Source organism: Panthera pardus, unplaced genomic scaffold (assembly GCF_024362965.1).
Source record: "Panthera pardus isolate Hobbes unplaced genomic scaffold, ASM2436296v1 HiC_scaffold_3, whole genome shotgun sequence".
Classification (NCBI taxonomy): domain Eukaryota; kingdom Metazoa; phylum Chordata; class Mammalia; order Carnivora; family Felidae; genus Panthera; species Panthera pardus.
The window spans coordinates 2,706,890-2,730,104 of NW_026526876.1; the positions used below are offsets into that span (position 1 = coordinate 2,706,890).

At 40.0% G+C, this 23,215-nt stretch overlaps 1 protein-coding gene across 1 annotated transcript in view; it reads right to left on the reverse strand.

Annotated features, from left to right (window-relative positions):
• Positions 1-22,613, reverse strand: part of AKAP10 (A-kinase anchoring protein 10) — a 77,989-nt gene extending 55,376 nt beyond the window's left edge. Inside the window, exons 1-4 of the mRNA XM_019413334.2 lie at positions 22,359-22,613; positions 12,391-12,438; positions 7,078-7,260; positions 2,703-3,260 (exon numbers count right to left, since the gene is read on the reverse strand). Of these exons, the coding sequence (XP_019268879.2) occupies positions 2,703-3,260; positions 7,078-7,260; positions 12,391-12,438; positions 22,359-22,446 (877 nt within the window). The 5' untranslated portion in view covers positions 22,447-22,613. The remainder of the gene's footprint in view (positions 1-2,702; positions 3,261-7,077; positions 7,261-12,390; positions 12,439-22,358) is intronic.
• Positions 22,614-23,215: the final 602 nt, after the last annotated feature.

The window sequence follows — 23,215 nt, forward strand, 5'->3', positions numbered from 1 at the left end:
AAGAAAGAGGTGCTATTGTTGAAATGCCTGGACTTTAACTTTAGCTCCACCCTCCCCCCTCCCCTCATTCTATAACCCGAGGCAAGTTCCTTTACTTTCCTAAGTCATGATTTTCTCATGTGTAAAACAGGCTAAGGATGGCGATCTCATACAGGTGTTGGAATTAAGTGGAATTCAAGGGCAGCACTTGGCACAGAACCCAACAGAGGTCACCGGTTGGCAATTAACAAATAATCGCATCTACAAAGTTCATTAAAACGGTAGTAAATTAAGAATAAGATGAGGATGAAATAAGCATTTCTGGGTTAATGATTTGATTTCAAACTCTGTGGAAGGGAAAGGCAGGACACTTAACCCTTCCTCACTGGTTAATTCTGCAAATATCCTTCTTAGAGGATCCAATCCTGTAGGTATCCCTGCTGTTCCTTTTTTATATGCCAAGCCTACTCAGGACACTCTCCATCCAAATCCTTCCAAATCTGCAAGTGGGTGTGAAGAGAAAAGAAACCTTTTCTAGTCCTAGCCTCAGCAATCAGACAACAAAAAGAAATCAAAGGCATCCAAATCAGCAAGGAGGAAGTCAACGTTCACTCTTCGCAGACAACATGATATTCTATGTGGAAAACCCAAAAGACTTCACCAAAAAACTGCTGGAACTGATACACGAACTCAGCAAAGTCACAGAATATAAAATCAACGTACAGAAATCAGTTGCATTTCTATACACACACTAATAATGAACCAGCAGAAAGAGGAATCAAGGAATCAATCCCATTTACAATTGCACCAAAAACCATAAAATACCTAGGAATAAACCTAACCAAAAATGTGAAAAATCTATACACTGAAAACTATAAAAAGCTTATGAAAAGAAACTGAAGAAGACACACAAAAAAAATGGAAAAACATTCCATGCTCATGGATTGGAAGAACAAATATTGTTAAAATGCCAATTCCTACCCAAAGCAATCTACACATTCAATGCAATCCCTATCAGAGTAACACCAGCATTCTTCACAGACCTAGAACAAGCAATCCTAAAATTTGTATGAAACCAGAAGAGACCCCGGATAGCCAAAGTAATCCTGAAAAAGAAAACCAAAGCTGGAGGCATCACAAGCCCGGACTCCAAGCTGTATTACAAAGCTGTAATCGTCAAGATCCTATGGTACTGGCACAAAAACAGACACACAGATCAATGGAACAGAACAGAGGACCCAGAATGGACCCACAAATATGTGGCCAACTAATCTTTGACAGGAAAGATTATCCAATGGGAAAAAGACAGTCTAGCAAATGGTGTTGGGAAAACTGGACAGCGACGAGCAGAAGAATGACCCTGGACCATTTTCTTACACCATACACAAAAATAAACTCAAAATGGATGAAAGACCTAAACATAAGACAGGAAGTCATCAAAATCCTAGAGAAAACAGACAACAACTTCTTTGGCCTCAGCTGCAGCAACTTCTTACTTGACACATCTCCAGAGGCAAGGGAAACAAAAGCAAAAATGAACTATTGGGACCTCATCAAGATAAAAAGCTTCTGCACAGCAAAGGAAACAATCAGCAAAACTAAAAGGTAACCAATGGAATGGGAAAGAATATTTGCAAATGACATCTCAGATAAAGGGTTAATATCCAAAAGTCTATAAAGAATTTATCAAACTCAGCATGCCCAAAAAACAAATAATCCAGTGAAGAAATGGGCAAAAGATACGAATAGACAGTTTTCCAAACAAGACATCCAGATGGCTAACAGACACATGAAAAGATGCTCAATATCACTCAGTATCAGGGAAATACAAATCAATACCACAATGAGATACCACCTCATACCTATCAGAATGACTAAAATTAACTCAGGCAACAACAGATGTCAGTGAGGATGCAGAGAAAGAGAAACCCTTTTGCACTGCTGGTAGGAACGCAAACTGGTGCAGCCACTCTGGAAAACAGTATGGAAGTTCCTCAAAAAATTAAAAATACAACTACCCTATGACCCAGCAATTGCAGTACTAGGTATTTATCCAAAGGATACAAAAATGCTGATTCGAGGGGGCACATGCACCCCAATGATTATAGCAGCACTACTGACAACAAAGTATGGCAAGAGCCCAAATGTCTATCAACTGATAAATGGATAAAGAAGATGTGGTATATATATACAATGGAGTATCACTCAGCAATCAAAAAGAATGAAATCTTGCCATTTGTAACAACATGTATGGAACCAGAGCGTATTATGCTAAGTGAAATAAGTCAGTCAGAGAAAGACAAATATATGATTTCACTCACATAATGGAATTTAAGAAACAAAACAGATGAACAGAGGGGAAGGGAAGCAAATATAAGATAAGACAGAGGGAGACAAACCATGAGACACTTAAATACAGAGAACAAACTGAGGGCTGCTGATGGGTGGGGGAATGGGCTAAGTGGGCAACGGGCATTAAGGAGGGCACTTATTGGGATGAGCATTGGGTGTTACATGTAAGTGATGAATCACTAAATTCTATTCCTGAACTCATTATTACATTATATGTTAACTAACCTGGATTTAAATCAATCAATCAATCAATCAATCAATCAATAAGAAAACGATTCCAACCCTTCTATTCCCCTCAAATTCTACTTTGTAAACTGATTAAACAAACAAACCAAACAGGATAAAGAGAGACAAGAAAATCACATACTTACTTTTCATTAATTTTCCTGATAAGTCCTTTAGTGGTGAAGAAGGACTATTTCTACTGGCTACTAGAAGTCTGGAGGAGGATTCTTGGGTTTCCATGGAAAGTTGATGAGTTCCTGTTCTGGCCATTTCAAGATGGAGAGAATGGGCACTGTCACATTCCCGGGAAAGCAGCAAGTGATTCTGAATGTTGCTAGTTCTATTATTCACGTCAATTCCTTCTGATTGAGTCATAAGCAACTGGGCTGAGCAAGAATCCTCCAATCTCTTGTCAAGAGACTCAGTTATCAAAGACGTTGTAGTTTCGTGCTTTTTAGATGGAGAGACAGGCTCGGCCAATGAGCTCTGCTTCACTGTGTTCAGACTGTGTGCTCTTATTCGAGACCAAGTCGTAGAGTGAAAACTTTCAGCCTCTAACCAAAATTTAACCAAATGCTCCATTCTCCGAAGTTCCATGAATTGAATGAAATAAGGGAGGACAACTGTGTCATGTAAGACTTGTTCAAGAGTCTTTGAAAGACTGGATTTGGTCTCTTGAGTCTGGTAGTCCAGACAAGATCTGCCTAAAAGAAGCAAAAGATTAGCAGCTCAGTAACAAATAATTTAAGATTGACAGATAAGTCAGTCACTTTTAGCATCAGTGGTACCAGAATTCTTGAATAAAGTTTACTTCCCTAGCAATTTAAATGAATAAAGAACTAAAAACTCTATAGTTCTGGCTTCTAAACAAGCAAAGAAACAACTGTCCAAAACTTATTTAATCCATCAAAAAGCTCTTTGTAACTCAAGTATTATCTCTTTTTTTTTTTAATTTTTTTTTTTTTTTTAGCGTTTATTTATTTTTGAGACAGAGACAGAGCATGAACAGGGGAGGGTCAGAGAGACAGGGAGACACAGAATCCGAAACAGGCTCCAGGCTCTGAGCTGTCAGCACAGAGCCTGACGCAGGGCTCGAACCCACGGACCGCGAGATCATGACCTGAGCTGAAGTCAGACGCTTAGCCGACTGAGCCACCCAGGCGCCCCAAGTATTACCTCTTTTAATGGCAGTTCAGACCATGTAAATTCTTAAAAAAAAAAAAAAAAAAAATCTTATGATACTAGTCCCAGAGAAAGGAAAAAAGGCGAATAAAAATATGAAAATATATTCAATCTAGTTAAAAATCCCAGAAAAGCAAATTAATACAAGGTCACATTTTTGTCTGTCAAACTGGAAGATGTTGTTTCAAAAAGTAACAATTAACAAAGGCAAAGAAAAAACAGGCTAACACTGTCACCCACTGATGATGAGAAGAAAAGGCGGGAAAACCTTTTTGAAGGAGCACTCAGTAACAGACAGCAAAGCTTTAGAAATCTCCATGATTTTCAATCTAGTAACTCCACTGCTAGGAACTTTTCCTGAGGAAAATTGTGGATGTGTGGATATAGCTAGAAAAATGTTACCAACTCTCAGCACTGATTACAACAGAATAAAGAACAGTTCTTGGAGATTAGCTAGAAAAATAAAATTAAATAAAACTTAATAAAAATATGCTCATTTTACATTAGACTAAATTTAGGTTATGATTCTAACCACAAACTAGTTATTAAACAAAAAATTTAAAAACATTTTTTACATTCACAGCAGTGGCACATTGAGGTTCATTTTCATAAAATTAACAAGGGCTTCATCAATTTTTCAAAAGGGCTTTTCTTAATCCTTTGATATTCAAATCATTTTCTTTTGAATCTCTCTGCGAATCATCCTTGCTGGCTGTCTCATTGTCAATGTTAACTAGGGCATCTTGGTCAACATCACTTTCACGAACTTCAGAAAATCCTGACAAGACTTACAATATTTTATTTTTTTTTAGTTTATTTAATTTATTTTGAGAGAGATAGAGAGAGCAGGGGAGGGGCAGAGTGAGGGAGAGAGAATCCCAAGCAGGCTCCGCACTGTCAGCACAGAGCCCAATGTGGGGCTCGAACTCACAAACAGTGAGATCATGACTTGAACTGAAACCAAGAGTTGGAGCCATGCAGGCGCCCCTAGAATTACAATTTTTTAAATTAAACTTCTAAAAAATTTTTTAATGTTTGCTTATTTTTGAGAGAGAGAGAGAGAGACAGAGCGGGTGCGGGAGTGGGTCAGAGAGAGGAGGAGACAAAGAATCCAAAGCAGGCTCCAGGCTCTGTGCTGTCAGCATAGAGCCCAATGCAGGGCTCGAACTCACAAACCGTGAGCTCATAACCTGAGCTGAAGTCGGACACTCACCGACTGAGCCACCCAGGCACCCCTAAATTAAACTTTTAATTTTGAGATAATGGTAAATTCAAAAAAAAAAGTGTAAGACACAATACAGAGATCCCATGTACCCCTTACCCAGGTTCCCCTATGGTAACATCTTACAAAACTACAGTACAGTACCCCACCAAGGTACTGACATTGATACAATCCACCAATCTTACTCAGATTTCCCATTTTACCTGTACTCACTCGTGTACTTTGTTCTATGCAATTTTATCACATGTAACCACCAAGATACTCAATAGTTCCAATGCTACATGGATCCCTCATATGGCCTTTTATAACCACCTCCTCTGTTCCTAACCTCTGGCAAACACTACCGTGTTCTTCATTTCTCTAATTTTGTCGTTTCAAGAATATCATACAGAGGCGCCTGGGTGGTTCAGTCAGATCCTCTGCCCCCGCCTCTGCCCCTGCCCACTTATGCACACACGCTCTCTCAAAAATAAATTTTTAAAAATCATTTAAAAAAAGAATATTATACAGATGGAATCATACTACACAAATATAACATTTTGGGACTGGCTTTTGACTCTCAGCCTAACTCCCCTGAGATTCATCCAAGTTGTTAGGTATATCAATAGTCTGCTCTTTTTTATTGCTGAGTAGTATTCTGTGGCATGGATGTATCAGTTTATTCAACCACATTCACTCACCTGTGGAAAGACAGTCAGTTTTTGGCTTTTAAGCTGCTATGAACATCGGTATATAGGTTTTTCATGTGAATGTAAGTTTCCACTTCTCTGGGATAAATGCTGAGTGAAACTGATGGGTCATATGGTAACTGCATATTCAGCTTTATAAGAAACTGCCAATTTGTTTTCCAGAGTGGCTGTCCCATTTCACATTCTCACCAGCAACACAAGAGTAATCCAGTAAACTTACAATTTTATTTTGTGACCAATACAAATGTTGTTTGCAATGTACTGCTGAGTGTGACCCATCATAAATACTTTGGCACCTTTGAATAAACACTAATGTTAAGTGAATATGGCAAAAGAGGGATTAATTTTATTAGACATCAATTTATTCATGGGATTGTTTTTTCAATTTATGATACCATGGTATGCAATTTTTATAAATGCAGAAATCTGGATGACAAAAATTCAGAAAACATCAGTCTCCTTATCTTTAGGGGTGGGGGACAAGGGAGAAAGAGAAGCTATTTTAACATAATAGGGATCCTACTCCACACAGTTATGCGACCTGCTTTTTTAAACTTCCACCTTAGGGGCGCCGGGGTGGCTCAGTCGGTTAAGCGTCCGACTTCAGCTCAGGTCACGATCTCACGGTCCGTGAGTTCGAGCCCCGCGTCGGGCTCCGGGCTGATGGCTCAGAGCCTGGAGCCAGTTTCGGATTCTGTGTCTCCCTCTCTCTCTGCCCCTCCCCCGTTCATGCTCTGTCTCTGTCTCAAAAATAAACGTTAAAAAAAAAAAATTTAAACTTTCACCTTAGATATTTCTCTATGTTATCTTCAGATTTTTAAATGGCTACCCACTATTTCAAATACAGGTATACCACAACTTGACTGCTTCTTCATTAGCAGATATTTACCTTGTTCCTCGCTTTTTTGCTATCACAAACAACACACACATACTCGGATATACATCTCTCTGCATATATGTAAATATATCTGAGGACTAGATCTTATATTTTATATTTTGATAAATACTTCCAAACTGCCTTCCAAAAAATTTTCATCAATTTATACTTCCACTAAATAGGAGTGGCCATTTCTCTTCATCTACATTAACATTCAAATTATCAAACTTTAAATATCTGCTCATGTGTTGGGGGAACTTATTTAAATTTGCATTTCCCTGAGTATGCATGAAGTGAGGCATCTTTTTCACATAATTAGCAGCCAAATATATTTCTTCTGAAAATGGCCGATTTTTCTACTGAGAATGCTTCACATTTTATACTTACAGGAACACAATCGAGTGCCATTCATTATACTTATAGCTGTTATTTTAAATACGTTTTTTCAAAGCCTGTTCCAATTGTAATTCCAGTATCCTCCAGCAAGAGTTTCACATATTACACTCAAATCCTTCCTTCTATTGGAAGTTAACAAAAAGTGAGTCACTTACCCAGGTCACCAAAATGAGCGGCCTCCATGTGGCTTGGCTGCTTCTTAAGTGTTGCTGTCCTGCTACTTGAGAAGGAGTCCATGTTGGCAGAAATGGCATTGATTGCAACATGACTTGGTCCTGCTGCCTCCAGCAAGGCATGATTTTTAGTGCTTTTTTGTGGGGAATGTACAGATATTGAAGCTGTAATTTTTCAAAAACAAATGGTTAAAAGTTAAACGCGACTCGATCGTCTAAAACTGTCTCATAAAAGGGCTTTAAGAGAACCTTAAAAATTAAATTCTGTAACACCTCTCTTAGGTAGGCACTCAAAAATACTTAGGGGAAAGGTAAATCAATCAAGGGGCAGAAAACTGGAAGGAAATGTCCTATTATTATTTAAAACTCTCAAAATATTGTGCTAAAAACGAAACTGAAAACAGAGAGCTTTGAGAACTTCTGATGATAGAAAGTGCCAAAGCCAGGAAACGTTGATATATGGACCCTTTTCAATTCCTTAATCCTTTTTTGTCCAAAGAACAAAAAACTAAAACAAAATGGGGGGGGGGGGGGAACCAGAAAATACTCTTCAGAACGCTTATATTACTTTTACCTTTTATTCTCATTTTTTTTTAAGTAGGCTCCACACCCAACATGGGGCTTGAACTCATGACCCTAAGATCAAGAGTCACATGTTCTAATGACTAAGCCAGCCAGGTGCCCCTTATTTTACTTTTTAATTGGGTAACAAATTTCTCTATTTCATAAAAAACATTTCTAATCAAGTTTCAAGCTGCTTAAACATAAAGCACACTTAAAAAATTTCACGAAATAGGGGCACCTGGGTGGCTTAGGTAAGCATCTGACTTTGGCTCAGGGCATGATCTTGCGGTTCATGAGTCTGAGCCCCGCGTCGGGCTCTGTGTTGACAGTTCAGAGCCTGGAGCCTGCTTAAGATTCTAGGTCTCCTTCTCACTCTGCCCATCCCCTACTTGCGCTCTGTCTCTCTCTCTCTCTCTCTCTCTCTCTCAAAAATAAATAAACATTAAAAAACAATTTTTTTATTCACAAAATATACTTTCTTTAGTAGTCTGAAGAAAGATCCTATTGACATCAGAATAAAGAGACTAGTTACCTATTTATTAATAGGAAATAATCAACTCAATATTATAATACTGTCAAAGTAATCCTGTGACCTTGTTGCTACACAGCTGGATCAAAATTCTAGCTATCCCCCCAAATATCAATGACTCTTATTCAAGGTTTTGAAGAAGTTTTGGTTTAGCACATTGCTATAGTGAGAAGGATAGAAGAGATACAGGTCACCTAGCATTCCATACCCCACACCCTCAAGATAAATACTCTTAGATAACTAAACTTGTAGCCACCAACACTATTTATTTTACTACACTGCCAACAGATAAGCACTCCTCAATCTCAGCAAACAGTTCCCACAGATTCTGAACAATACCAGGTAACATTTCTTATGAAGAGTACAGCATACTGTAATTCACTCTCTTACTTTTCGAGACGTTTTGATAAATAGGATAAAGCAGGTAAGAACATGAATGTCCATACCTATTTGTCGGGTGTCTATATTTACCAGTCATTCAACAAGAGTTGGGAGAATTACAAAATGGAGTTGTCCTCAAGAGATTTTTTTCAGTTTTAGAATCAAGTCTTGTTTTTTGTTTTGCTTTCACGATAAATTAAAGAGAGCAAAATCATTTTAGCAACTTTATAAACAATAATGGTTTTTTGTATAGATAACAAACTACAAATAACATTCTGTAAGAACGGGTAAGATTAATGGTTTCCTTATTAGATGTATATAATGATACAAAATGCTATTAATTTATTTATTTCTCCTCTTTCTTATTAGAACCATTGACTTATTATTTTTTAATGTTTATTTTATTTCTGAGGAAGAGAGAGGAAGAGAGAGACAGAGAGAGACAGAGAGAGAGAGAGAGAGAGAGAGAGAGGAAGCATAAGCAGGGGAGGAGCAGAGACAGAGAGAGACACAGAATCTGAAGCAGGCTCCAGACTCTGAGCTGTCAGCACAGAGCCTGACGCAGAGCTCGAACTCACAAACGGTGAAATCATGACTTGAGCCGATGTCGGACGCTTAACCGACTGAGCCACCAGGCGCCCCTTATTTTAGATGTTGCTTCCAGATAGTCTACCTTCCTTTGGTTTCCATGGTACTACGTGCTCCTTAATTTACTTTTCTATAGAAAATATCTTTTTTATCTGTGCCTCCCTTTCAAGCCCTTAGAACACATTTATTAGTCCACTGTGTCAGATATGATCTCCTTCCATGACTCCTCAGGACCCCCTCTTCCTGAGGTTCTCTGTTCTTCTATTCTTCCTGCTAGAAACAACATTTATTCTCAAACCTCAAATTATGGCTACAGCAATCTTTTTCAAACATTTTTTTTTAAACCGTAAACACGCTCTTTTTTTCCCCCCAAATAAACTTAAGTGAGGACCCTGATACACCTGTAAAACAAATCTCTAAATAAAATAAGTATCTAAAACCTAAATAGATATCTAAAAGAGATTTAAAAAGAGAGTTACTAGTAACTGGCGGATTCAAAGGGAGAGTCTCACTCATGCCCTGGACCTCCAGCAGCAGCTCCTAGATTGTACCTGTGTGGAACTAGAACCCCGGTTGAGAACCCCTGACCTGTATCTGAGACCTGTCCTTTGATCTGGGCTTTGATCCTGTATCTGTAATAACTTACTACTAGCTATTCTCACTTCGACTTTACCATATCAAGACCAATTTGTCCAAATATCAAACTTCCTGCATCTTCTTCCAAACTAAATCTCCTACTCAATTTCCCTGTCTCTGTTCAATCTGCAAGTCTCCAAAGCTCAAAATCTTGGACCCATTCTTTTTTGCTCTATGTGTTTGCCTGCCAAGATCTGTTGACTTTTCCTTCAAGATCTTTAAACATCTACTTGTCTGTTTATTATCAACACCACATCTTTAATATAGGCCTTTCTGCATTACAGTAAAAGAACTTCTAGGATCTCCATCCTACAGAGCGCTTTCAGACTAACCTTTCATAAATACTGTATGTAAAGCATCAACATCCTGTTCAATAGCCTGCAGGCTCCCTATTTTTCTGTCTCAACTCTCTTTTCTGGTCTTTATGACCCTCATAATGGATATCACTCTTCTGTAAAAATATCTTTACTTGTCTGAATGAAGGTCCCTCTGCCCAATATATACCCAAAGAAACAAGAAGCTGCGATGGTAGGAGAAAAAGAGACAAAATCGTCTCTTTCATTCAAATCCTTCTTCTTCAACTTTTAGATACGTTAAGTCCCATTTTTATAGTCTTCCCTACACTTCAGAAACCATTTGCTGATCTCAAATTCCTCTGAACTCCTCACGGCACTTCATTTAACGAAGTCAACATATTGAGGGCCTCTCCTGCTAAAACTAGAAAACAAGAGCTACCAATGCAGTACGGGTTGCTTCACAGACGTTTCTGGGGGTACGTTATTTCATTATTTCTCACAACAATTTTGCAGGACCAGTATTTTCCCCATTTTGGAGATGTGGACACAGACAAAAGTTAAATACTTTGCCAGAAGCCAACGAGATGGTAAAGAGTCATTTTGTTTCAACATGCAGGATTTCAACTTTGGTCTGCCAGACTCTAGAAAATCACTTTCACCTCTGGATGGAAACTCAGACTCTAGAATTACTGTGTGCATAAAATATATGTAAATGTCTCCCAAGTATCTCCCACCCAACATGCCAAAACTGAACATATAATTTCCCGACCTGGTTCTCCACCAGTCTCACTGTTGGGCAAACCAGAAAAGTAGGTGTCAACCTTAAACCTCCCTTTCCCTTACATCTCATATTTATTCAGTAACCAAGTTCTATCCATTTTAGCTCTAAACTGCTCTATCCAGATCACTTCATTTCCATCACTACAGATTCTAGCCCATGCCATCTGTGGAATCACCTGATTAACATGCGTCTCCCCTACCAATCTATAAGTTCAAGGACTACAGGATCCAAGTCCTTTTTGTTCACTGTTACAGCCGCAGTTTTTTGGCTAATGCCTAGAAGAGAACAGGTGCTCAAGAAATGGTAGTTATTAGTATGTTGGGGTATTTGCTACTATTCTGCATCTAAGTTCTAATCAGACTGCTAACTTCGTGAGGGCCTGTTTCCTGTCTTGCTTCTGTATTATTCCAAGGTAAGTCAGGTAAGCACAGATTATATATTGTCACAGAGTATGAACATGGAACTTTTTAGCCTCATATAGACTTAGAAAGTGAGGCAGGCCAGTTCTCTCATTCTGCAACGAAGAACCGAAAAAGGTTACGTCACTTCCCAAGGTCATACTGTTAGTAGCAGAGTTTAGAGTAGAAGATCCGTGTGCCTGAGACATCAAAGTCTGTTCCTTCTACAATCAGATCTTGTCTTCACACACACTGCTTGCTAAGGGCTTGAAGCCAATCAAATTTTGCTTGAGGAAGGCAGTATGAACCAATGTGGAATCCAACTGGCTTTAAATTATCAGAAATAAGCAGAAAATAAGACTGCAAGCTACCCTAGTTTTTCCCTAATTTTATAAATCTCTCAAGTTATAATCAGTCTCTCTGGCAAATTGATCATATACAGTTAATACTCACTGCTAGCTACATAACAAACATTTGAAAGAAAAATCTAAGCAGCAATCTACAGATTTCATGTAAATAAATTTTCTTTAAGAAACTTACATGTAACAGCTATAGAAACAATTTCCATCATAATCTTCCATTCCAATCTTTGTACATGGACATGATGAAATCAGTCAAAACTATAGTAGGGATCACAACCTAAAAAAGCATGCTCTAACCTATAAATAAGGGCAATATATTGACTACAATAAAGTACTCTGAATAAATTTTAAGACCATTCATCCAAAGTAGCAGAGAAGTTAAAGCTGTGATCATCCACACTTCTGGAAAACCAAGCCTTAGAAGTGGTAGTTCTTTCACTTAGCTGTCAGCTCGGTTCAGAGTATTTTTCGCTTTTTGTTTTTTTAATAGAAAGACAACTAATTGCTTTTAGGAACAATCAAATGGGTGATTAATAAGGACTGGTTTACTGTATCACTAGGACAGCCAACGAGCGCTTAGTAAAAAGCCTATCATGTGCTAGTAAGTATATAGGCTGAACAAGGAAATAAGTCACAACCCTAATTATAAAAGAAGACAGAGACGAATAATGGCAAAAGAAGGGGGAAGATACCAGGATTCAATAGCCTATAAATGCGGAACACATCACTTTTTAATACAATGGAATGACGTGGAACTCACCTTTAACTGACTTGCCATCTGAGGTCTTCTCTTGTTCTTTGCCTTTCACTAGAAGACAAAAGAGCATCATGAGCAACTTTTACAGTTGAGAAGATCCATTCTACATGCTGTCAAAATTAGACAAGCTTTACTCTAACAGATGAATATTCAAAGTTGTACAATAATAGAATCGGTGCCTTGCGAGGGAGACAGGGCAGGACAATTGTCGGGGGAAGTTTCTCTAAGGAAGTGACCTTTGAACATCATTCATTCAAGAGCACAAGCACGGAGTGTGCTTACGGAGAGACAATGCAGAACACCTGGGTTCAAATTCTAGCTTGCCACTTATTACACAGCCATGTGATCCTGGACAAGTTACTTCTCTGGGTCTCAATTTCCTTGATGTATAAAATTAGGTTAGTAATAACACCTATCTTAGAGGGTCGTGGGTGAAAAAAATAAATATTTGTAAAGGGTGTAGGAGAGTAACAGGCACACAGTAAATTTAGGATGTTAACTAATATTATTAAAAGATGCCCACTACTAGATACATCCTGAGGAAAAGAGTTCTTTGTATCTCCTATCTTACTTCTTGTGTATTACCCTCACAGTATCTAATACAAACATTCTAAACTTACATTCTAAACTTCTAAAACTCAATCAAGGCCCAACAATTTCTCTTAAAAAGCTATATAGTTTCTTCTCCATTACACAAAACAGTAGAAATTGTACTGCAAGTATGCTAGTAATATAATATCCAAGAAAGGAAGGTACATGGCAGCTTAAGCAAAGCGTGAACGCTTACAGGATCTAACCTAAGACTATTTTTAACCTTCCTTACTTTTCTTGTATTTTTTTTTTTCAACATTAAATTTTCTTTAACCTCACCACGAAAAGCCAATCAAAATAAGAAATCTCAAAATGTGACCATCTCTCTACTCGTGCTCTTAAACATTAAACACCTCGGGGCGCCTGGGTGGCTCAGTCGGTTAAGCGGCTGATCGGCTCAGGTCATGATCTCACGGTCTGTGAGTTCGAGCCCCGCGTCAGGCTCTGTGCTCACAGCCCAGAGCCTGGAGCCTGTTTCAGATTCTGTGTCTCCCTCTCTCTGGCCCTCCCCCGTTCATGCTCTGTCTCTCTGTCTCAAAAATAAATAAACGTTAAAAAAAAAAAATTTTTTTTTTAAATTAAAAAAAAAAAACATTAAACACCAGTAGCAGGAAATAACTAGCTCTCGCGGTATCTGATAAATCAATCCGTCAACAAGTTATTTGAGTGCCTCGAATGTGCTAGATACTCTCCTGGCTCAGAAAAGAGCAGTCCTGCCTTCAAGAAGTCTACATGCATGAATGTGGAGACCAACACGGACAAATATAAGCAAGATCATTGCAGGTACTGATCACTACTCTTAGGAAGATCAAACAAGGAAATGCAGTAGAAGGGACTGGGTTGCAGCCCTCACCGCGGCGTTTGCCAACTGACTACATCTCCCACTTGAAACGTGAACTTGTCTTGGCTTCCACAGCACTCCACTCTCCCGGTTTTCCAGCTGCTCCTTCTCAGTTGACCGCCTTGCCAACTTCTCCAAGTGCCCACTGGGAGTTTCTCAGGGAAAGGGTCTGAGCACCTTTTCTTTTCACTACATACACATATTTCATATTTCACTACATACACATACACATATTTCCTGGCTGAGCTTACCCATTCTTAAGGCTTTCAATACCAAACGTAAGCTGCGAATCCTCTATTTCTATTTCTAGTTTAAGTCCTTTTTGACCTTAAATTTAACCACCTCCCTGTCATCTTCCATAATAACACTAGTCCAAAACGGAACGTACCATCTTTTCCCAAACCTATTCTACCTCAGTCTTTTCTCTCATGAATGACACGATCACCCCAGTTTCTCGGGCCGAAAACCTGGAAGTCATTCTTAACATGCCTCTCTCTTGCCTCCTACACCCAAACCACTTCTAAGACCGACTGACTTTACCACCAAAATATATCTTCACAGTTCCACTTCCGTCACCCTCAATACATTCTCATCTTACAAATCAAATCTCCTAGTTAATATTTCAAACATAAAAGTACACACACAATCCAGCTTCGCCAAATATTAGAGGTCTGACTTACCTATTCCCTCCCCTGAAATATTATACATATAGTTAAAGGATCCTATGAACCACTACCCGATCCCATTGCCCTTCTTCCCTTCCCGGAGATAAATTGGTCCTGAATTGGATGTTTACTGCCCTGTATGTTTTTAGACTATTCCTACAAATGACTTTTAAAAATGCTATTATTCTGTACATCTTTAAAAATTGCATAGGGGCACCTGTGTGGCTCAGTCGGTTAAGCACCTGACGTTGGGTTTCAGCTCAGGCCATGATCTCACGATCTCATGATTTCATGAGTTCAAGCTCTGCATTGGGCTCTGTGCTGACAGTTCGGAGCCTGCTTGGGATTCTCTCTCTCCCTTGCTCTCTGTGCCTTCCCCGCTCACACTCTCTTAAAATAAATAAACTTAAAAAAATTAAAAGTACATAAATAGTATTTTTCTATACATACCTGACACTTGTATCCATTCCATAATTTCACTTTTGTCCATACTGATGCAATTCTAGATTCATGTGGTTCTAGTTCATTCACTTTAGCTGCTTCATTCCTAAAATGCACTTTTATTTACCCATTTTCCTGTTAATAAACATTTAACCTTTATTTCCTAGTTTTCATGATCACAAACATTGATGTGATCAACAATCTAGTATGTGTCTTCCAACGTATATAGGTAAGAATTTCTCTAGGATAAAACCCTAGAAATGGAACTGTTAGGTAACCAATGATGGGTATTTTTAATGAAAGTGGCTATATAAATTTTTCAAATGTCACTTGATGGTGCTTTGAACTCACTTCCTTGATTTCCTTTGAGGGGATACCTTTCATGTTTATTGGCTGTTTAGGTTTCCCCTTTTATGGGCTGCCTATTCATGTCCTTCATCCTTTACTTATTGGTAGGAATGCCATAGTATTCTGGATACTAATCATTTGTGTTGCAAATACCTTATGTATATTTTACTGTATGGAAGCTTTGGGCGCCTGGCTGGCTCAGTGCAAAGAACATGATCTTTATCTCAGGACCATGAGTTTGAGTCCCATGTTGGGTGTAGAGATTTACTTAAGTAAAAAATAAACAAATAAATAAAACTTTATTGCATGGAAGTTTTAAACTTTAATTAGCTAAATTTTCATTATGTGGACTGTATTTTCCTGTCTTATTTTTTAAGATATCTTTTCCTGGGGCACCTGGGTGGCTCAGTCGGTTGAGCGTCCGACTTTGGCTCAGGTCATGATATCACAGTCATGAGTTCGAGCCCCGTGTCGGGCTCTGTGCTGACAGCTCAGAGCCAGGAGCCTGCTTTGGATTCTGTGTCTTCCTCTCTCTCTGACCCTCCCCCGTTCATGCTCTGTCTCTGTCTCAAAAATAAATTAAAAAAATTTAAAAATTAAAAAAAAAAAGGTATCTTTTCCTACCCCAAAATCAGATTTCCCCCCTATATTTTCTCCTATGGTTTCAAGTTTTGCTTTTTAAAGTTCTGGGTTCTTATCCACCTGGAATTTATTTATCAGAGACTGGGAAACTACAGCCCATGAGCCAAATCAGGCCCACCCCTAGGTTTTTATATAAAGTTTTATTTTAGCATAGCCATGTCCATTTATTTACATACTATCTATGGCTACAAGGATAGGAAAAAATGAGACTAGAGACTCTATGGCCTGCAAAGCCTAACAAATATATTTACCATCTGGTCTTTTATAGAAAGTTTGCTGACCCCTGATGTGTATGATAGGAGGTAGAAAATACTGTCTTTTCCCAGAGGAATAATGAGCATCATTTACTGATTAGTCCAACCTTTCCCAAATGAACAGGAATTCTTTGTATACTAAGTTCCCATACATACATGGGTCTGTTTCTGAGCACTTAATTCTATTGTCTTAGTTACCTAACCATATAATCAGACTTTGGCAGGGCCAAGTCCTCTACCTTATTCTCTCTTGAAACTATCTGCCATATTAATTACAGGGTTAACTTGTTTTGATCCTAAAACCTCCATGAGAGTTTTTAAAGCAGCACTGACTTACTTAATGATTAACTTGGGAGAGTTCACATCTTTCCAGTATTGTATTTCTATCCATGAACATAGTATACCTCTCCATTTATTTAGGTCTCCATTCTTGTCCAATTGGGTTTTGTAAACTCCATAAAGATTTCAGTCTTTTGTTTTTACTGGCATACAGTGATACAAGTGAATTTTAAATACTTAAATATAAATGCATATATTTTAAAAACCCAGCCAAACTCTTTTATGAGTTCTAATAGTATGTGTGTAGATTTTCTTCAATTTTCTATGTAGGTAAACATGTTATCTGGGAATTAGAATTCCTTTGTTCCCCTCCTTCCCAAAACTTAAATTTCCCTTCTTTTTTTGTGTATGTGTTCCTGTGAAGACTGTATTAGCTTTCTTTTTGTCTTATATCTCTAATATATTTTCCCATCCTTTTACTTTTAACCTTCTCATGATCCTATTTTTATTTAAGTAGTATACAGCAGGAATCCAGTCTATAAATCACCATTTCTTCACCGTCTGGGGCAGCCCATTTCTTTTTATTGTGATAACTGCTCTTGATTTATAAAGAAGACCATTCTTAAAACTTCAGGACTATTAATTTGTTGATTTCTCTTGGTAATTTTCTATATTTTGCTTTCTATATTTTGAGACTGATAATAGGTACAAAGCAGTTCAGAATTTTATTTTCCTAGTACTGTGTTCATCCTGTAATGTAGTGACCTTTTTAGCCCTTAATGTTTTGTGCTTTAAAGTATGCCATCTGCACACAGCTTTCTTCTGGTTAACATCTGTCTGCTTTTTCTTTCCATTTATTTTCAATTTTTCTATGTTCTTATGCTTTAGTTGTGTTTCCAATAAAGAGTTTATGGTTGGATTTTGGTTTATTATCCAATTGCTTTATCTTTTAGCTATATAGCTTTTTGCTAGAATTTGGTCTATTTATATTTACCGTGACTACTGATCTTTGTAGGTTTATTTCAGCCACCTTATTTTGACTATGCTTTTTGTTTCTATATATTCTTTTCATGAAACATCTAAAACAGAGACAATACTAGAATTTGAATAACACTCAGGTTTGAGCAACACTCAGTCTTCTCAAATCTTAACATTATGCTGTACTCGCTTCAGAAAAATTTTCAAAAGAAATAAAACATGCAGGTGCAACTGAAGTCTCTCCCTGACCTCATTCCCCCTCTCCCTATGGAAACAATTTCATAAATTGAACATTTATTGTTTCCAACCATATTTTTACTCTTTAAATACATTTATGTATCCATAAACCATATAAAGCATTGTTTGAAAGTTTTTGACCTTTATACAAGTGGTCCTACAATTGCAATTCCCAACAGCAGTGTACCCTAACCAAATCTTGGTATAGTCAGGCTTTAATCTTATCCCTTAGGACTTCCCAAGAACTTTACTCCCACAAATTAACACCTCTCTTCTCTACCATTTTCTCCTCTCTACCAGATCATTCCTATCAGCATACAAACGTGCTCTGACATCTTTTATCTTAAAAAAAAACAAAAAAACCCTTAACCCAAAAGCCCCTTTTAGTTCCTTTTCACTGCAAAGTTTCTTGGAAAAGGTGTTTTTTAGTTTTCCTCTTGCTACTTTCCACACTTCACATTCTCCCCTCAACCCATTCCACTGATACTCTTAAAGTGACCAATTACTTCCACATTAACAAAATGAGTAGCTATTTCTACCTTGATCTTGCAAGTGACATTCAACACAATACTCCCTTCTTTTTGAAACATTATCTTCTTTTAGCTTCCATGACATCGCACTCCTATATGACTGGCATTTTGTTTTGGATTCTCCTTTGTCAATGGCTCATGTTCCTCAATTTCACTTTTTTAAACATTTTTAGAACTTTTTAATGTTTATTTATTTTGAGAGAGAGAAAGCAAGCAGAGGAAAGGCAGAGAGAGAGGGACACACAGAATCCGAAGCAGGTTCCAGGCTCCAAGCTGTCAGCACAGAGCCCGACACGGGGCTCAAACCCACAAACTGTGAGAACATGACCTGAGCTGAAGTTGGATGCCCAACCGACTGAGTCACCCAGGAGCCCCTCTCAATTTCACTTCTAAAAGCTGGATTAACTCCAGAGCTCTCGCCTAGGCTCCCTTCTTGTCTACAGTATGGCAGGAAATGCTACCATGGTCACTCCTCTTCTTGGCAAGAGGGCTGTAACCTAGCACAAAACTGGCTAGTTACTTTACATTTCCTAGGAGCCTCTGCAGTTAGCTCTGACCATATGACTAAATTCTCAACAATAGAATATGAATAGAAATGGCTATGTGCCACTTTCTGGCTAAAGCTGCTCCTTCCTCCTTACCACAGGTCAGAAGACTGAGGACAGACAGAAGGGGCTATGACATGGCTTTGATAGAAGAGACCATACCCTAAGGGAAAGAGCTGTAACAAAATGGGAAGAAAATGATCCCTGAATGACTGTGAAGCAAAGCCACCCAATGACCATTACACTCGAGAGAGTAATAAAAATCTCTCTTGTCTGAGCCATTACACTTCAGTGTCTCTGTTATAGCCTCTCAACGTAACTAATTCACGTATTACAGGTATTCTCTAGGTGATCTCTACAGAACCGTACATCCCACTGCCTCCTCAACACACCCCATGGATGTCTGAGAGTTGTCACCAACTCACAACTGCCAAAAGACAATTCCACTCACTCCAAGTCATGTCAGCTCCATCTCCAAAACATATCCCATTCCCAGTAAGTTCCAGCCTTTTTCTGGTTCCTTAAACACAGCCAGTTCATGCCTGCCTCAGGACATTTGTGCTTCCAGTTTTCTCCGGCTACAATGCAGTCCCTTTCATCTTTTGTGAGGCTGGCTCTCTCTCCTCATTTAGATCTCAATCTAAATACCATCTTCCCAGACAAGCCTTCCTTTATTATCTGAACACAAATTGTCATCCTGTGATCTACTCCCACATCAGTTTAAATTCCCAGCACAGCACTTTTTACTAGCTGATATTTTTCTTTTGTTTTATTCACTTATTCAACAAATATTTACTAAAATCCTAACTATATCCCAGGCACTGGACCTAAACCTGGGAATACAACCACGAACAAAACTCACCTTCCATCTTCATAAAACACATAGTAAAGCAGATGGTGATAAATGCTGTAGAGAAAGTAGGGCAAGGGGATAGGAGTGCAGGGGCTGGGGGCTGCAATGTTAAAAGCAGGATGGACAGAGAAAACTTCACTAAGATGCCAAATGATCAAAAACCTGAAGGAAACGAGGGAACAAATAGTGGGTATCTGTGGGAAGGGGTTTCCAGAAAGAGAGAAAATGTAAGTGCAAAGGCCCTGGGGTGGGAATGTATTTTACAACAAAGAGGTCAATATAAATGGAACAGTGATGAAAAAGGAAAGCAGGAGATGAACACAGAGAGGAAATGGGACCTCAATAAAGGAGGGCCAAGTACAGGAAGTCACAGGAAAAATTTGAAAAGAGATGTGGCATAATGCAATTTGAAAATATACCATAGGGGTCAAGGAGGGAAGGGAAACCAAATTGAAACCTACAGAAAAATAATTCCGTTCTTGATTTTCATAAAACCGGCTTCCTCTTAACCTTGAAGCTGAAATTTGAATGGCATCCTTGAAGATGTTAAGGACTTCCTTAACTGCCCAATCTAAACAGAGATGACTGCCTAGACCAGGGATCAGGGATAACGAGACAAGGTTGAATTTGGATATGTTCTGGGGTAGATCTAGCAGATTTGATGTAGATATAGAGTAGGAGAGAAAGAGAAGCTCAAGAACATACTCAAGTTTTAGGCTGAACAATTAAAAGGCCAGACATGGAATTTATTGAGGCGACAAAAAATCTGGAGTTAAATTTTAGATATAGTAAGTGAAAGATCCATGTGTTAGTCTGTCATTTCTATTAATAGATATACCTGTATCTACTTAGGTAGAGGTATAAAGTGGACCGACAGTGGGATATACCATTCTTAATTCAGGAGAGAGAATTCAAGCTGGAGATGTAAATTTCAGGAGTCATCAGCATATAGGTGGTATTTAAAGACTGGATGGGATCCCTAAACAGAAGCATCTCCAGCTTCTACTCTTGCCACATTCAGTCTGCAAAAAGCATCTACAATGATCTTTTTATAACATAAGACCAAATCACTCCTCTTTAAAAATGTTTAAATAATATCATCTCTGCACTTGGAATAAAACCTAACAACTATGGCTTACAAAGCTCTGAATCTTGTCTACCTCTCTAAGCCCAAGGCACAGTGGCCTGCCTTCCTTTCTTGAAGGGCACCAGACTCTTTCTTGACTCACAACCTTTGAACATGCTATTCCCTGTGCTCAAAGTGTTCTTCCCTACCCTCTGTGACCTCCTACAGATCCCTCAGCTCTGAGTTTCAAGGTCACCTGCTGAAGCCTTTCTCTATCCTCAAACCAAAACATGCTTCTTCTCTCCAGTTCTCTCTGTCGTAACATGTTATCAATTTGTAAACACACATACATAAGAAAGAGCAATTTCTTGTCCGTCTGCCCCAGCAGACAATAAGTTCCATGGGTGCAGGGACTTTGTCTTGTTCAGGGCTTAATTGTGAGGGCCTAGCACAGTGCCTGGCAAGCAGCAGACATTCAAATGTTGAATAGAGACAACAGTCTTATTATGCAACATGCAATTTGCCTCATTATACACAGAATGCTTTCTTTCCCCTTCAAAAACAAAACTAAACTAAACACTGTCAAACAAATTAGAGCTTTTAACTATACCAAGGTATGTTATCAACAAAGCTTCCTTGTACCATTTTACAGGTTTCCTTCATTCAGCACTGCATTCACTCATCACAGCTTCATTCACTCACCCCATGACATCAGTTACTAAAACTCGGCCGGCCGTGTACTTAAAAGGAATTCTTGAATTCATAGCTGAATGGGGCCTTTACGAATCATCTAATTCTCAGTTGAGAGAAAAAAAGTGGGTTAACACTTTTCTGTCCCAGGTTACAGGCAGTAGCAGAGCAGACATATGAACCCACGTTCCTGTTTTAGTGTTGCTTTTTGTTGTTGGTTTCTGTGTGTGTGTGTGTGTGTGTGTGTGTGTGTGTCCTGGTACCTTTTCTCTTAAATAACAAGAATTCAAAGAACCACCATCATCCAAAATGACCTACACTTGTTCATTCTGCATATATATTTTTAATGACACACAACAACTTTATCCAGGATCAAAATTAAGCTGCCTCTACTTAAACTCTGGGCAGCTATTAAAACGGAAAATCAGAAATATAAGCAGTTTACAGAGTGAGCGTCCCAGTAGTTAGTAGACTTGCTAAGTCATCAAAAGAACTAGTTTCTTTCATTAGGGAACTTTTAGCAATAAGTAATGTTATTTTAGGAAGTGCAGAATCCCCTTCCCCCCCAAAAAGGAGGAATCTAGAAAACAGCACTCGTTGAAGAAAACATTTTCACATGTTGCTTTGACACATAAAACCCTCAATATTCTGAAAAGTCAGAGACTTCCTTAACAAGGTACTAAAGGAATTTCCTTTTTCTTGATTCACAGTTTAGACACACACACACACACACACACAAACGCAAAGGCTGTTTTTTACGCAAACAGGCATTAACTTGTATGAATTTCGGCAAACACTTTCGGACCAGCGAGACAATTCCCCTGACCTCGCGCGAGGAAGCCACCTTCTCCCTCCCTGCAGAGTCCGGGAGCAAAGCGAGGCACGCAGGGGGCGTCTGCGCGGAGGCCGAGGGCCCCGCCGCCGCCCGGGAGGAAGCCCGTGCAGGCCCACCTGCCCCACCGCCGCCCCTGAGGCCCGGCCTGGCTCCCCGCCGGAGCCCCCCTCTGCTACCTTTCCGCCGGAAGAAGGACATGGCGGGGCCCGGGTCGGGGCGGAGGGCGCGGGGGGACTGTCGCGGGGAGGGCCCGGCTCCCCTCATTCAGCAACCGGCCCGGACTTCCGGGTCCGCAGCGGCCGCCGCACTAGCCTGAAAAGAGACCCTTCTTCCGGGTGTGGGCCCCACCGCCTCCTCGAGAAGCCCAGGCAGCTCCTGCCGCCATATTATCAACAAGCCGCCCGCCCGGAGTTCCGGTCCTTCCCCGCGCGAGGCTTCACGGGAGGCCGCGCTGTCGGCCCCGCCCCCATCCCCGCCTCCTCTCGTGGATGCGGGGGCACGCGCCCGCCCCGCCCACGTGACCCTGCGCGCGTGCGGTCTGTGCCCTTTCACTGATACGGGGTGGCCGGAACGGACGGCGTTACTGTCCGTGTGCTTTCTCCGATAGTCGGTGGCCCGGACCTGCGGCGGTACCCCGGCGCAGCTTGGTGGTGCCCGGCTGCAGCCCCGGGTGGAGCGGGACAGACCTAGTCTCCGCAAAGCTGACCCTCCCGGAGCGGCAGCGCTCCCCAACCCGGGGCTGGATGGTGCGGCGCCTCAGGTCTGGGGCGCGCGGCCGTGGGCGCTCAGAGCATATGCCCTTGTACGAGGCGAGGCCGGCACTGCCACGCTCCGGCTCAGCCCCTCCTGTTTCTCGGTTCCAGTTAGGCTGAAAGGCACTGGCCGGTCGGAGCGGCTTCGCCCTGCACCCCCAGGCCCTGCTCTAGAGCAGGACCCCCCCCCCCCCTCCCTGGTCGCGTAGTATCCCAGGGGTCAGGGTTCCTCGAAAGGGGAAGAGGAAGCATGACCTGCTTTGTGTGGCTCCTCTCTCAGT